This window comes from Trichomonascus vanleenenianus (assembly GCF_965637985.1).
Source record: "Trichomonascus vanleenenianus strain CLIB 3782 genome assembly, contig: TRVA0_002S, whole genome shotgun sequence".
Classification (NCBI taxonomy): Eukaryota; Fungi; Ascomycota; class Dipodascomycetes; order Dipodascales; family Trichomonascaceae; genus Blastobotrys; species Blastobotrys vanleenenianus.
In genome coordinates this window covers 1-15,008 of record NW_027481885.1, presented here as the reverse complement: position 1 = coordinate 15,008, position 15,008 = coordinate 1, and the positions used below count along the sequence as shown (strand labels likewise).

Here is a 15,008-nt window from a genome sequence, read left to right as displayed (position 1 = left end):
TCAATGCCATTGTTCTACGGTGCCGGGCTTAACATGGTTTCTGATCAACTTCTCGACCAAGTTTGTCATGGCCCTCACGAAGACCGGACTCTCTTCCGGTAACTAATATAACTCCACGATTAATTAGTACAATAATAGGAGAACTATTTGGAATCCAAAATATCTTTTTCCTACACGTTCTGTGCAGACCTAAGGTAGAAGAAGGTACCCTCGTCGCTGTTACGCAAATATAACGAACCGTAGTTCGCTTTGATCCAGTCGCAATGGAGATATTTTCCGCTTTTCGTTCTAAATTGGAATACACTGTTGAATCTTTCATCTGGCTCGAGATAGACAACCCCGTCGCCCTCGGGCTTCTCCTTTGAACAATTGAGCTCACCCAAGTCATCTCTCAAGGAACTAATAGAAAGGAAGTGGTCATGCTCACACTTGATATAATATTTACCCTCTTCCGTATGCACTCGGAACTTGGTGGGATGGTCGTCGAACCCATCCCAGTTACCGTACAATTCGCCTTCGTTACCCGTACACATGAGCCCGCCATGATCCTCAAAGCACGCAATGTGAAATTCCTCAAGTTCTTCAAACTCTGTGCCTTCAATGTCAATGATGTTATTGATATCGGGGGTTTCCATTTCTTGTTTGTTATCCAATTATGCGTGACGCTTTATACCAAGGGATTTCCGTTCACTTTTATACGCAGATCGTTCGGTGTTTTGGCGCCGTATGTGAACGGGCTTATGCACGTAATTAACGCGTGTCCCGTTTTGGCAGTGCCATACGGCGCGTTTTTTCGCGTCTTCCGACCTGCCCCACCACCACAGATATAAACACCATTTAACATGAATAACTGATTAAAATGTGAATATCACTTAACTCTTGAAGCGTAAGAGCGTGGTATCAGTTGGCACCACTTCTCGTATGATAACGTGAAGGAACCATGTGTAGGAAAAAAAAAGTCGTAGACGGATAGGACGGGCTATTGGGGCCATCCCTCGTCGGCAACCAAGGCTCGGCATATGTGCCTGTCAGCGTAGTGCGGTGAAGATCAACCTTCAAGTAGCCAGTAGCATCCGTCGGGTATAAAATGTGACTGATTTCACCATGTAGTAAGAAAAACGCATGGAGCATTAGTAGGCGATGACCCTTAAGGAAGCAATTTTTGGCGTGTATTCGTCCTCCTCGAGACATTCTATTTGGTACTGTATTGGAGTTCAAAACTTCTGACTAAGTTTTGCGGCGGCTCTTATATAAATTGACTGTATACCGGCCATACTAAATAATAAACTAAGTTGCCGGTAGTGTCTTTTGTGAAGCTGATGCCTGAAGACACCGCTTAAAAAGTACAACAATATAATCTCTCACATAACTTTTACTTTAATATCAGTTGGGTCTCGCAGTTGTACCGTATTTGCCCCCTGAGGATTGGATACCTTCCTATGGCCCGGGAAACAGTTCTCCTGAGATTAAAAACCGGGCACCCTTCAACTGTAAAATTGACAATGTGCATTACTGGATCGTAATTGGGTCGTCCTTTTGAGTCCTTTTTCGTGCGAATGAGTGTTCGAATGTGTCGCTGACCTCCTGGAGAGAGTGGTCTTCGTGCCATAGAGCAGGCACTGGAGTAGCGAACCAGCTATCTTCTGATAAATATCGTACTATGACTAACCTGGTAGTCAATTATCTTACCTGTATTTTTGCTCCCTATATGAGGCACAAAGGCCCCTCCTTCAAGAGGTAAGCGACACATTTGACCTGCCGACACTTCTCGGCCCGAAAGAAGGACTCGAAAGACTGGCCCAATTTCTCCAAGAGGGCCAGCGACCAAGAGCGGACTAACCCGCTAGTGCACACCGTCAATCACAGAGTTGAAGGGTGTCCGGTTTTTAATCTCCTAGGAGAACTGCTTCCCGGACCCTCGGGGGGTAAGCAATCCTCACGACGCAAATGCGGTACAGCAAAGGGACCCAATTGATATGGAACGGATTTATTATATTTTGAAAGATTATATGTTTTAGTATTCAGTGACGTCTCTGGCCTAAGGCCTCAACAAGACGCAAATAGATTCTTATTATTATTATTACTTACCTGTATTTGATAAGCCAACGATAATAAAGAAGTTTTTGTATAAGATGATTCGGCTTGTACCTAATCAATCTATTATTTTTACTCCACATTTTGTACAGATCTAAGATAGAATAAGGTGCCTCCCTCGCTGTCGTCATCTATAAGCAACGTGCCATGGCTCGACTTGATCCACTCACAATAGAGGTATTTGCCGGCTTTCGTTTTAAATCGGAATAAACTGTGGAACTGTTCATTTGGCTCGAGGTAGACAATCTGGTCTTCTTCCTCGGGCTTATTATCCCAACAATTAAGGTGACCGAACTCATAAGAGGGACGAATAGAAAGGAAGTGGCCATGCTCGCACTTGATATAGTATTTTCCTTCTTCCATACACACTCGAAACTTGGTATAGCCCTCAAACCCATCAGCGCCAGCAGAAAGGCAACCCTCCTCCTCGTCCTGGCACATGAGCCCGCCCCAATCCTCAAAGCACGCAATGTTAAATTCCTCGAGGTCGTCAAACTCCCTGCCTTCAATGTCAATGATGCCCGGGTTTTCCATTTTCTCTTCTGTTTATTATTCAATTAGGTAACTCTTTAGGCCATGATTTCCGTCTATTTTTATATGCGAATCGTTTGGAGATTCGGAGCCGTAGGTGGACAGATGTATGTATGTAGTTAACGTGTGTCCCGTTTTGGTAGGACCACATGACGCGTTCTTACGCGTCTTCCCCCACAACACATAAAAACGCCATTCGATATATATAAACTAAATGTGAAATCACTTAACTGTCAAATATAGCGTTAGACCGTGGTATCAGTTGTCACTACGTCTCGTATTCCAATAGTGCGAAGGAGTGATTTGTCGTGATGGTAAAAAGTCATGACGGATCGGACGTACCCCCCGTTGACACCCATGGCTTGGCAAATATGCATATCTGCATTCTGCGATGAAAGGAAAGCTTCATATCATGTGACGATTTTCGGGCTAGCAATTGTGCACTCCATTATTACTCTATAATTTGGGATGCTGGTGCCGAAATTGGCAATGACGCATCGGTATCGCTACAACTTAGAGACACGTTATGTCGGAGAAAATATTCCATTGCAGTTTTCTGACTAGCGAAACACATCAGCGATCTTATCCTCACCTAGTGCATCCACTTTTATTCCCTTTGACACTTTTGTGTTCCTGGCGTACGTGGCACGAAGTCCGGTTCAGATGAGACTTCATTTGATAGTGCAGGACGGTGCTGGAGTAGAATTGTCGAGTTATATATTAGAGAAGAAAAACTATAAAACGTTAGTAATATCAATAAACCTAACTCTAGAAACTCTTTGAATACTCCAAATCACTTACATCTTACCATCTAACAAGCGTACACTTGCCGCTTGTAAGTTACCCGGCAGAACGCGGTCGCGGGAGACCGCCAGAGAATTCGTCATCAATTAACGCGTCCCCGACGCGTCACAAACCTCCACCTCCGACCTCCCGCTAACGTATTCCGCGCCTTTCACCCTGATCTACTAATTAAAAACCATAAGAATGACCCTCAACGAAACAAATAACACCTCCGAGCAGTCCTATCTGGATCTGTGCAAACGGATCATTGAAGAAGGCGAATACCGAAAGGATAGAACGGGTACCGGCACGTATTCCATCTTCGGCCCACCGCAACTGCGGTTCTCGCTCGAAGACGATGTCCTGCCTTTGCTGACGACAAAACGGGTATTCTACCGGGGCGTCCTGGAAGAACTTCTTTGGTTTGTGTCCGGATGCACTGACGGTAACAAGCTCTCCGAAAAGGGCATCCACATCTGGGATGGTAACGGGTCCCGAGAGTTCCTCGACCAGCGGGGGCTCACTCATCGCAGAGAAGGCGATCTTGGACCAGTGTATGGCTTCCAGTGGAGGCATTTTGGGGCAGAGTACAAGGACTGCGACGCAGACTACGCGGGCCAGGGCGTGGATCAATTGGCTGAAGTCATCCGCAAGATCAAGGAGACTCCTTACGACCGACGAATTATTCTGTCTGCATGGAACCCCAAGGATATGGAGCTCATGGCACTCCCGCCGTGCCATATGTTTGCCCAGTTCTATGTGTCCAACCCCGAGTCCGACCCAAAGCTGTCGTGCCAGCTGTACCAGCGGTCCTGCGACATGGGGCTGGGGGTACCATTCAACATTGCCTCGTATGCTCTGCTGACGCGGATGATTGCCCATGTGTGCGGTATCAAGTGCGGCGAGCTGGTCCACACAATGGGCGACGCGCATGTCTACGCTGACCATGTCGAAGCGCTCAAGATTCAAATTGCACGGGCTCCTTCGGCATACCCGACGCTCAAAATTGGCCGGGAAATTACTAACATCGACGACTTTACTTATGAGGACTTTGAGCTGGTCGGATACAAGCCCCAGGGTAAGATTGAGATGAAAATGTCTGTCTAACTAGATAATTACTCAAGGTGGCCTCGAATAAGATCCTCCGCAAATGGATCGCAGGGCAGTTTGACACCTCAAGATTACATCATGACCACACTTCCATTGAGTCAAGATTACCGTCGTAGGAGACTCATTGCAGGGTAGTTTGAATGGGGGGACCAGTCCCCCCAAACCCCCCTGAGGTCTCCGCTACGCGGAGGAATTGTAGAGATAATGTGAAGATCAATACTTCCCACGCATTTTTCATCAAATATATATGAATAATCGTAAGGCACTTGCAGCGGACGAACCAGGACGTACGTATTAGCTGCAGTTCCGTACTCCACCACCGAAAATTTAATTTCCGCATCGTCTGACTATTCGCGATCCAGGGGGGAGTACATAAACTTTGCTGGATCCGGGAAATTTGTAACCTACACATCGATCAAGATGGATTGGTACGATGAGGTTGATCTGGAGGACATGGAGTTCGACAAACGGAGCGAGGTCTTCCACCATCCATGTCCCTGTGGAGATCGGTTCGAGATTCCCCTTTCCGCTCTGCTGAACAGCGAAACGGACATCGCAGTCTGTCCGAGCTGCGGGCTTTCGGTTAAAGTCCAGTACCAACAAGTAAGATCAATCCTTCTACATTCGGTCTAACTAACCTGTTACAGTCTGATCTGGAGAGCTTTTTTACATCAAACCCAGGGCTTATGCCTAGTGGGATCACAGTCTAACCCCGTCCGCTCAGCGGAGCCACAGGAGCTCGAGGACTGGCCCTCGAATACCCTCTACTACGAACAGTACTAAGGGGGGGACCAGTCCCCCCCCTTGGGGCTCCGCTACGCGCAGAATATTTGTTACGAATTGCTACGGGAGTTTTGTTACAGGTTGGGAGTTTGTTACAGTGGAACGAAAAGATTGTAACCATTACCAGACACGGGGGTTTGGGGGCAGAGCCCCCAACTACGGGAGCTCGAGGGCTGGCCCTCGAACACCCTCTACTACGAATAGTACTAATGGGGGGACCAGTCCCCCCAAAACCTCCCTGGGGCTCCGCTGCGCGGAGGATAAAAAGTTTTCAATTTCACGCACTTCGTATAGCGATGCAGTGGTCCGATTTGTGCGCGGAGGATGCATCGCCGCGCGTCGTTTTGTGTTACCCCGGCATAACTTGATTGCTTCCGCGGCGATCGCTTAAGTCTCTGAAGACCTTAACGGAGTCTGAAGACGTCAATAATGGATTACCTAGCCAAACTACTGCCTCCTCTGCCGGATCATGAGACGCCTGTTAAGGCGCTGACGTTCCTCCACCCAGGAGCTAAACCAGCCTTCACCTACAGCAAGATTGGAAGCCCTATCAAGCAGAACGAGGTGCTGGTGAAAGTCACCTACGCAGCATTGAACCCATGCGACAACAAGATCGCAGGCACTCCAGCTTTCTGGGCGTACCCAGGCGAGAAGGGTCTTGGGCGCGACTTCTGTGGTGTCATTGATGAAGTCGGAAAGGCGGTGACCGACTTCAAAGTCGGCGATCGCGTATGCGGCATGGTGTTCAGACCGGGCGGAAAGGGCACAATTGCGTCACATATCGTAGTCAATGTCAAGTCAGATGCCATTGTCAAGGCTCCGGCCAACTTGAGTGACGAAGAGGCGGCTGCTTTCCCGCTAGCGTACGGCACAGCGTGGCAGGCCTTGCATCGAGCGAAACTGGATGAACACTCGTGGGTGTGCATTCTGGGTGGCTCGTCTTCAACCGGCATGTTTGCCATTCAGCTAGCCAAGAGCTTGTTTGGTGTTGCCCGAGTAATTGCGACTTGCTCGGCTTCCAGCGCCGAGCTTGTCCAAAGCCTTGGGGCTGATGAGATTATTAATTACAAGGCAGAGGACGTAGTAGAAACTCTCCTGGAGATTGTCGGAGAGACTAAGCCTAAGGAGACGAGTACGCGGTTTGCGGGCCATGAGCGTACAACCCATGAGAAGTTCAATCTGATTATGGACTGTGTTGGTGGGTCGGAGGTTGTATCGCGATGGAGGTCACTGCTCAAACCCAAGTCGGCTGGCTCCGCGTATGTCACGCTAGTGGGGGATCCTCAGGCTGACGAGAACTCACTGGGCGGTGCTATGGCGTACACGTATAGTCCAAGTATGGTGGGGCGCTCGCTGTTTGGCGGCTTCATGGGCCTGAACTACTACGTAGAGGCAGTGCGTGCTGATGGCGGCGAGTGGATTGCCAAGGCTCCTGAGATATTTGAGGCTAACAAGGCCAAGGTCATAATTGACAAGGTATATCCGTGGGCTGAATGGGAGGAGGCGATGCAGAAGCAGGCCGCAAAGAAGGCCCATGGCAAGCTTGTTTTGAAGGTTGAAGAGTTTTAATTTTGCCGGTTATAGCGGTACTATATACTGGAATATCTATTATTTATTATCGTCTGTCCTACTCATCACGAAAAGTGCGGTGCTTTCGTCGACTGCTCCACTTTGTGATTCTGAGTACACAGAAAACTTGTATCAGTGACATCCAATAAATCAATTGCAGTTCTCAATTACATTAGTACCAAAGATATACAGTACTTTTTCTATCTCCATTGAATTCATAGTAGCAGCAAAGCTTAGTAGAATAATGCCATTAGTAGTGCCATATAGCCTAATGTACTCTTACCTAGCTTCTGTAGCCTGATAATGTTTTGTAGCACTACTTAGCATTTGTGGTTCTACGTAGCAATTGTGTATCTTAGTGCAGTAGCTATGTTGCTGTTATACTGTCCTCATATGGCCGACTGGTATTAGATGGTTATACCGGGAACCGAAGTATCTAGGGATGGTCAAGCAAGTAGAAAGTAGACCACCTAAAAGAGTCAACCGCTCCTTTATTTAGACTATTGATAAAACCTCTTACACTTGTATAATTGAGTCTACGAGTCCTCCGCGAAAGTGGAGCTACGGGGGTTTGGGGGCTGGCCCCCAAGTCAATTGTTACAGTGTTACAATAGTTGGTAACGATAATTTTGTAACAATGTTACCGGAGTTAGTAACGCGTCACAGTTTATTTGTTGGTTTATTTGTTACAGGTTTTGTGCTGGCCCACCGGAACACGGCAGGGCTGGATCGGAGGTGGTGGCCAGCCGTGCGTTCAGCCGTGCACAAAAAATTTCTAAAAAATATCGACTCCCAGAGATCGATAACTGATATCAAACCAGTTATAACGAGAAATAATGTCAGAAAAAGTTCGGTTCTTCCTGGAACAGGTAAGCAAATAGACCTTTGATCTTGAGATGGTGGAAACTAACAAAGATATAGAGCGTAGCTGAGCTGGAGGATCTCCAGAAGAAGGAGATCTTCACCCGACAGGAGATCTCGATCATCATGCGGCGGCGCACTGACTTCGAGAACCGGATCAATGGGCGTACCGCCAAGTCGCGGGACTTTTTGAAATACGCCGAGTACGAGATGAACGTCGAGGCACTGAGGAAGAAGCGAGCGCATCGCCTGGGCAAGGCAAACGACCCCAAAGGCGGCGTCTCGACCTGGGCCGGGCCCCGACGCATCATGTTCATCTTCGACCGTGCGACCCGCAAGTTCGCCGGCGACATCCCACTGTGGCTCCAGTACCTCGAGTACGCCAAGTCGCAGAAGAGCGTCCACGTGATCACCAAGGTCTTCACGCGAATGCTCCAGCTGCACCCGGCCAAGCCCCGGATCTGGATCATGGCGGCCAAGTACGAGGTCGACGTCAATGCGTCGATGAAGGCGGCACGATCGATTATGCAGCGGGGCCTACGGTTTAACCCCGAGTCCGCCGACATGTGGCTTGAGTATGTGAAGCTCGAGCTGCTGTACGTGTCGAAGATTCTGGCGCGAAGAAAGTTGCTGGGCATCCAGACTGAGAAGGAGCAGGAAGCAGACAAGAACACCGAGGAGGGTGGCGCAATTGGCCTCCCAGAGCTCACCGCCAAGGATCTGATTGCGGCCGACCTCAAGAGCCTCCCCGACACAGACATGTCCGTTCTGGGCACGCCGGAGTCCAACCCGGCACTTCGGGGCGATGTTGCATTGATTATCTTCGACAGCGCGGTTGAGGCGCTATCGAAGCAGGAGAACTTTACTGACCAGAAGCTGTACTACTTCAGCATACGCGTGCTCGAGCTCATCGACCAGTTCCCGGACGTTGACCGGCACCATCTTTGCGCCCACGTTGTGCGATATTTATTAGACAAGCAGCCAGGGAGCCTCGACGCCAAGATGCTCGATATCACGCTGCCACTACGTCACGTTTCCCATGGCGTAGCCGAGTTCCCGGATATGCTCAAGCTGACTATTAAGAAGTTCAATGGCACTAAGCAGACCCCCGAACTCAAGCAACTGTTCCGAGACCAGGTCATCAGCAAGTACCTCAGCATGCCTGACTTGGAGAAGAACATTGAGCTCGTTCTGAGATCTCTAGATAAGAAACTTTAATGTGACCGTTTCCTAATACCTCTACCCCAATACGCTCGGCTACTGGTACTGATGGGGGGACCAGTCCCCCCAAACCCCCCTGGGGCTCCGCTACGCGGAGGCTAACCAAGAGTTCGGCAATTGCTAAGAGTAGTCAATCCCCCAAAACCCCCTTTAGGCTCCGCTTTGCGGAGATTTCAGCTGTAACGGAGCATTTGTTACGTATTGTTACGGAGGTTTTGTAACCGGTTGGGAGTTTGTGACAGTGTAACGAAATGATTATAACACGGTGAGCAGGGCGTACGCCCAAGATACGGGGGTTTGGGGGCAGAGCCCCCAACTACGGGAGCTCAAGGGCTGGCCCTCGAACATCCTCTACTACGAGTAATATCAATAGTGGGGAATCTGTCTCCAAATCTATCTGTGGCTCCGCTGCGTGAAGATTTGAGCTGTGACATTCTATTACAGTACCGTTATGACGGAAGGGGATTGTACACAGCTTGGGAGTTTGTAACATTGTAACGAAACGATCGTTATATTTTAAGCATGGCGTCTTCATTCAAGATAGGAATCTGGTACACCGAATGACCGTCGAAGCGGATGGTAATATTATTGTCACATAGAGCCTTATAAACCAATTTCAGCTTATACTAATAGTCGGATCACTTACTATCTGGCACGTCTGATTGTTGTACACTGTAGTAGCAACAGTTGGTAAAGGGTCGTGCACAGCCGCACCCTGAAATTTTCAAAACATTTTTATACAGGACTAACCATCCATAGTAAGCCCGGAATAGAAATAAAATGCTTTACCTAGTTGGACTGGGTCTCTCTCACGAGACGGACATTACTGTTAGAGGGCTGGAGATCGTCAAGAGATGCAAGCGGGTTTACCTCGAGGCTTACACCTCGATCCTCATGGCCTCTGACCAGACAGGGCTGGAGAAGTTCTACGGCCGGGAGGTCATCCTCGCTGACCGAGAAATGGTCGAGTCCGAGTCTGATAAGATCCTAGAGAACGCTCAAGAGGACGACATTGCATTCCTGGTTGTGGGCGACCCATTCGGCGCGACTACTCACACAGATCTCGTCCTGAGGGCCCGAGAGCTGGGCATCAAGACTGAGACGATCCACAATGCCAGCGTCATGAACGCCGTGGGAGCGTGCGGCCTGCAATTGTACAACTTTGGCCAAACCGTCTCGCTGGTGTTTTTCCTGGAAAACTGGCGTCCAGACAGCTTCTACGACAAGGTCCTCGAGAACCGAAAGATTGGTCTGCACACGCTGCTGCTGCTTGATATTAAGGTCAAGGAGCAGAGCTTTGAAAACATGGCCCGAGGACGACTGATATACGAACCGCCTCGATACATGAGCATCTCCACTGCTGCAGAGCAGATGCTCGAGATTGAGGAGAAGCGAGGGGAGAAGGCGTACGGTCCAGACACCCCATGCATTGCCGTGTCCCGTCTGGGATCTCCAGAACAGAAGTTCTATGCGGGAACGCTCCAGGAGATGGCTGAGTACGATGCTGGTGAGCCATTGCACTCTCTCGTCATGTTGGGCAACCGGGTCCACGAGCTCGAGACCGACTTCGTTCTTGAGTTCGCTGGCGACAAGGAGCGATTCAAGAAGGCAGTTGCGGCTGACGCTGAGAACTTCAAAAAGCCAGCATGGGTCCCATCAGAGGCGGATGGTGATGATGCATAGACATAATGCTAAAATAATACAAAAAAAACAGTAGGGGTTAGTCCTGAGTGTTAATTTGGTCTTTGAATAGCCGCTGTCGCGTAAGTACAGCCTCCTTGTCCTTGCAATAATCGCATGCGTAGTTGCACGATTTCGTTTCAGCGGCCTCTGGTTCAAAGTAGCGCACTATCTTGTCATGCTTGCAGCCCCGATCCATGCAAAAAGACAGTAGAGCGTTTACTGACCGCTCGTTCTTCGACCCTCCAAATTGCTTAGCGAGGTCAGCATCATGTGGGGAGTAGTACAAGATACAGCGTGAAGCCTTGCCGTCTCGTCCGGCACGCCCACTTTCTTGGTAGTACGCCTCCAGCGTTTTGGGCAAGTTGTAATGTATGACAAACCGAACATCAGGTTTGTCGATGCCCATGCCAAACGCAATTGTGGCAACAATGACCTGAAAACCAGGGTCATTATCAAGCCAAGCCCGCAGCGTTTCTTGCTTGAGATCGTCCTCCATATCGGCATGGAAATGTCGCGCACCAATGCCAGCCATTTCCCTGAGGTATCGGGCAAGGTCCTCTGTGTCTATCTTGCGACGACAAAAAATTACCCCCGAGCCAGGAGGATCTTTCTTGCACCGATTGTAGCCGTATATAAAGTTAGTAATATCGTCGTATACCCATTGGTAGTTTCTATCGTGGTACCGCACTTCGTAGTGGAGATTCGGCCGGTCCACGCACTCCTTGAAGATTTTGAGCGTCTCGTAGTCCAGCTTCAGCGAGTTAACAATTGTCAGTTCGACGCTCTGGCTCGCAGTTGCGGTGAGCGCCATGATAGGGATATCAGGGAACATTTCACGGAATATCCCCAGCTGTCTATACTCCGGGCGGAAGTGGTGGCCCCACTCGTCTATACAGTGCGCTTCGTCAATGACGAATCTCGTGATTTCGTTATTATCGTACATTTTCTTGAGCACAAGCTGGAAAGTGCCACAGCACGTCTCTGGCGTGACATAGAGCAGCCTGATCTTGGGATGGCCCCGGCAGATATCTCTGATTATACGCGTTCGCTCTTCGCGTGGCGTATACCGATTAAGACAGCCAGCTTTGATCCCGAGCTTTTTCAAGTCGTTCACCTGGTTGAGCATGAGCGACACTAGAGGCGAAACGACAACGGTGCACCCATGATTTCTGGCAATAGCGGGCAGCTGGAAGGTAAGCGACTTGCCTTTACCAGTAGGGAAGATCACCAAAACGTCATGGCCAGCCATCGCCGCGCGTATGACCTTTTCCTGGCCCTCTCGAAACCAGCTGAACCCAAACTCATTCTTCAGGACAAAGTAAACGTCGATATCCTTCGTATCGAACTTGTTACGGATCGACATGGCTTGTTATACGCCACTTAACATTAGCTGCTCCAGATAAAAAGTTGATGATAGTCAAAATCAACACCAAACGAGACCACATCAAAACACCGCAATACACGATAAGTTTAAAACATATTGACCGTCCTGATCTGAAGAGTTTTCTTTTATCAAAACCCTTGGCTTATACCTGCTGAGATAACAAAATCTACCTAGAATTTCGCTACGGGAGCTCGAGGGTTGGCCCTCGAAAGTTCACCAATCAATTGAGTAAATGGGGGACCAAAAAAAAAATTTCTTCAATTCAATGACTATTCTATATACCAAAAATGTATCCCTTCTATGACACCCAGCACCCTCACCCTAACTTAATAGGATTCTTGGTACAAAGCTTCCTAAGAGGCAGGAATTTCGTCTCGAGAACTCAAAGGATCTTTAAAAAGATTCCTCTGGCAACGTCACGCGAGTAGGAAAACCGCATAGCATCGTGGCATGTTCTCTTGCTTTTTTTGATCTAAAGAAGAGAAAAAAAAAAAGAAGAAGAGAAAGTTGGCGGCGAACGGGAGCTTTTATAGTAATTTTGGAGCAAGCGGGCTCGGGCGGGCCGGGTAAGTTTTGAAATTTTCAGGACCTCGCCTTAAGCGATAGACAATACGCTACAGTGGATTGGTCCAAACGCGGTTAATGACGGTTCGAATAATCAATCCAATTGTGCTGGCACGGTTTCCCCTGCTAGGCACTTCCCTGGCGCTTCAGGGGTTACGGTATTCGAGTACTCAACAATCCACGTACGCACAGAAGAAGAAGAAGGATGTCAGACCCCCAACCCTGGATCGGCCCATTGGTTTTGTTGATCCGCCAAAGTCGACAGATAATACTGGTGTCGATAATAGATCACTGAAGCAGCGGAAGGAGGATTTCCTCAATTACGACAAACATATGCAGCGACGGAAGGAGCTAGAGTATGAGTTTGGTAAAGGGTTCGATGACATACGGGCTTTCCGGACCTTTGGCGGCAAGTTCTTCCTCTCTCCAGGCGCATACTTCCGTGCTGATAAGGCATTGTACATGCCGAACTTCTGGGGTAAGACCCTTCTTGGCGAAAAGACCACTACTACGCCTATTCTCCATGGCAATGTGTCGGTAGTGCGGCTATTTGGCGCCATGTCCGGCGAAGACCAGTGCAACTCGTACTTCCCCGATAAGAACGTCAACTCGGTGCCTGAGGAGGGCGTTCAAATTGTAGACATTAATCTTCCAGATTCGAAGATCAAAGAACAGCTTGTGCATATGTTTTCCTGGAACTTGAGGCGTTCGATTGACCCATCCAGGCACGGAAGATACTTTGTTTCGCGAAAGGGTGTCAGCAATGAGATGAGAAGGGCAATTCGAGCAGACAACCCCTACGCCGGGTATATCTATCTTGTTGACAGGGCCTGTAGGATTAGATGGGCAGCAAGTGGTGATGCTACTGAGCAGGATAGAGCTAATTTGTGGAAGTTTGCTAGGGCGTTGACTAAGGAGGATTAATGATTTGTATATAGTATTAATGATTTGGACCCATTGAATGCAGGCGGCAGTTGGCTTTGATTATTTGTCACTTGTATGCTTTAGACTACGGTTTACACAGGGTGCGGAACAAGCTGCAGGAGAGGATGAATAAAAAATTCGAATTTGGGTCCTCAGTATTCTTTCTATGGATAGGTCACCTAACTCGCTCTAGATCAACTTCTCTTATCAAGGCAACATTAGCGGCTATCTTGTCTCTTGACCGCAACAGGTAGGATATATCGATCGTTTGGATTTCAAAAGTACATTATAAGATCTCCTCACTGCATTCAATTCCTCAATTGCTGTTACCGAGTTGAGTTTCCTCCGCTGAATCTATACAGTGTTGCGAATGTAGCCTTTGACAGAGCTAGCAGTAGTGCCATCGATTCGATCACTCGCACGCAGACTCTATAGAGTTCATTTACCGGTAATTTAATTAATGTAATGGATTCACCTGTGGCACTTTTGCTATCTCGTCCTTCCTCATATGGAACTGGCCAAGCTTGGATCAAATTTGTGGACCTGGCCAAATCTGGCAGGTGCGCACGCAAAATCTCCGCGCACGTACTAGTGCGTAAATTGCAACACGGTTGGAAAAATCCCCGACTTTTACTATATGGGGAGGGTCAATTGGGAGCTCTGGGGCAAAAAATAATCGATTTTTTTTTTTCCAACCGCGCGCGCTCGCGCGGCCGTGATTCGAATTAATTAATTTATAATCTCCATGGCAACCGCGCGGAAATGCGCCGCATATGGTGCGGCTGATCACGTGATTTTTAAAAATCCAAAAAAATATGTCAGTGCTCTGGGAGGGGTTCGAACCCTCGACCCTCATGAGGACTAGTATACTCGCTCGTGTTTTGTTTAGCGTTGCGAATATAAGCATGATGCGCTAACCACTACGCTACCAGAGCGATAAGTACTGCCAAACGCGTGAATTAGCCCCTTAAAAGCTTTCAATTGTGTAAATTACAGTCTGGTGAGTAAATTTGAGAACTGAATTTTTATTTGATTTTTAAATTGCCAATTCTTGCTCTGAAGGGGACTAGGAAGACTTAAAGTAATATAAACCTCATGTTTCTACTCCTCTTTTTAACATTACTTATAAATTGTGCTTCAATGTTCTGAAATAATGCCTGAAATGTAACGATGAGTTTTACGCTCTGCATTGATAGCGAATGCTGCCCCTCGGCATATCCTGAGCAAGATTGTGCAGCTGCGCATGGGTAAAGGGTGCTTTGGAGCCTACTTTTGCAATTTCAAAATCTCGACTCGACAGTGGGAATGCCAGTGCGACAATTCCACCCTCGAAACGATCGACCATATCCTCACCCAGTGTGAGAGATGGGATGTCTCCCGCCACCTGCTGCTAGCAGCCTCCCCGGATCTCAGCTTGAGGCGCCTCTTGGACACCAAGGATGGCCTCAAAGCGGTGACTGAGTTCCTTCTCGCCCAACCGCAAGTTTTATCCTAGATGGTG

At 48.4% G+C, this 15,008-nt stretch overlaps 9 protein-coding genes and 1 non-coding gene across 10 annotated transcripts; 6 read left to right on the top strand and 4 right to left on the bottom strand.

The window, feature by feature from the left end:
• Positions 1-170: 170 nt before the first annotated feature.
• On the bottom strand, positions 171-635 carry TRVA0_002S00298 (uncharacterized protein; the record flags this gene model as incomplete). The annotated part of the gene is made up of 1 exon (XM_076682145.1): positions 171-635. One exon carries the CDS (start codon positions 633-635, stop codon positions 171-173), a length of 465 nt encoding a protein of 154 aa, XP_076543391.1.
• A 1,531-nt stretch (positions 636-2,166) lies between these two features.
• Positions 2,167-2,628, bottom strand: TRVA0_002S00276 (uncharacterized protein; the record flags this gene model as incomplete). The annotated part of the gene is made up of 1 exon (XM_076682144.1): positions 2,167-2,628. One exon carries the CDS (start codon positions 2,626-2,628, stop codon positions 2,167-2,169), a length of 462 nt encoding a protein of 153 aa, XP_076543390.1.
• Positions 2,629-3,612: 984 nt separating this feature from the next.
• On the top strand, positions 3,613-4,515 carry CDC21 (thymidylate synthase; the record flags this gene model as incomplete). The annotated part of the gene is made up of 1 exon (XM_076682143.1): positions 3,613-4,515. The coding sequence occupies one exon, from the start codon at positions 3,613-3,615 to the stop codon at positions 4,513-4,515; it is 903 nt and encodes a 300-aa protein (XP_076543389.1).
• A 423-nt stretch (positions 4,516-4,938) lies between these two features.
• Positions 4,939-5,228, top strand: KTI11 (Kti11p; the record flags this gene model as incomplete). Its single annotated transcript, XM_076682142.1, has 2 exons — positions 4,939-5,121; positions 5,166-5,228. 2 exons carry the CDS (start codon positions 4,939-4,941, stop codon positions 5,226-5,228), a joined length of 246 nt encoding a protein of 81 aa, XP_076543388.1.
• Positions 5,229-5,730: 502 nt separating this feature from the next.
• On the top strand, positions 5,731-6,870 carry AST1 (protein Ast1p; the record flags this gene model as incomplete). Its single annotated transcript, XM_076682141.1, has 1 exon — positions 5,731-6,870. The coding sequence occupies one exon, from the start codon at positions 5,731-5,733 to the stop codon at positions 6,868-6,870; it is 1,140 nt and encodes a 379-aa protein (XP_076543387.1).
• Positions 6,871-7,706: 836 nt separating this feature from the next.
• Positions 7,707-8,949, top strand: UTP6 (snoRNA-binding rRNA-processing protein UTP6; the record flags this gene model as incomplete). Its single annotated transcript, XM_076682140.1, has 2 exons — positions 7,707-7,739; positions 7,792-8,949. The coding sequence occupies 2 exons, from the start codon at positions 7,707-7,709 to the stop codon at positions 8,947-8,949; spliced, it is 1,191 nt and encodes a 396-aa protein (XP_076543386.1).
• Positions 8,950-9,732: 783 nt separating this feature from the next.
• On the top strand, positions 9,733-10,635 carry DPH5 (diphthine synthase; the record flags this gene model as incomplete). Its single annotated transcript, XM_076682139.1, has 1 exon — positions 9,733-10,635. The coding sequence occupies one exon, from the start codon at positions 9,733-9,735 to the stop codon at positions 10,633-10,635; it is 903 nt and encodes a 300-aa protein (XP_076543385.1).
• A 37-nt stretch (positions 10,636-10,672) lies between these two features.
• TRVA0_002S00144 (RecQ family ATP-dependent DNA helicase) lies at positions 10,673-11,998 on the bottom strand (the record flags this gene model as incomplete). Its single annotated transcript, XM_076682138.1, has 1 exon — positions 10,673-11,998. One exon carries the CDS (start codon positions 11,996-11,998, stop codon positions 10,673-10,675), a length of 1,326 nt encoding a protein of 441 aa, XP_076543384.1.
• A 663-nt stretch (positions 11,999-12,661) lies between these two features.
• Positions 12,662-13,507, top strand: ATP10 (Atp10p; the record flags this gene model as incomplete). Its single annotated transcript, XM_076682137.1, has 1 exon — positions 12,662-13,507. One exon carries the CDS (start codon positions 12,662-12,664, stop codon positions 13,505-13,507), a length of 846 nt encoding a protein of 281 aa, XP_076543383.1.
• An 822-nt stretch (positions 13,508-14,329) lies between these two features.
• Positions 14,330-14,442, bottom strand: tRNA-Ile(TAT). Its single transcript has 2 exons — positions 14,405-14,442; positions 14,330-14,366 (listed from the first exon to the last, which is right to left on the bottom strand). It is a non-coding gene; the product is annotated as a tRNA-Ile (tRNA).
• Positions 14,443-15,008: the final 566 nt, after the last annotated feature.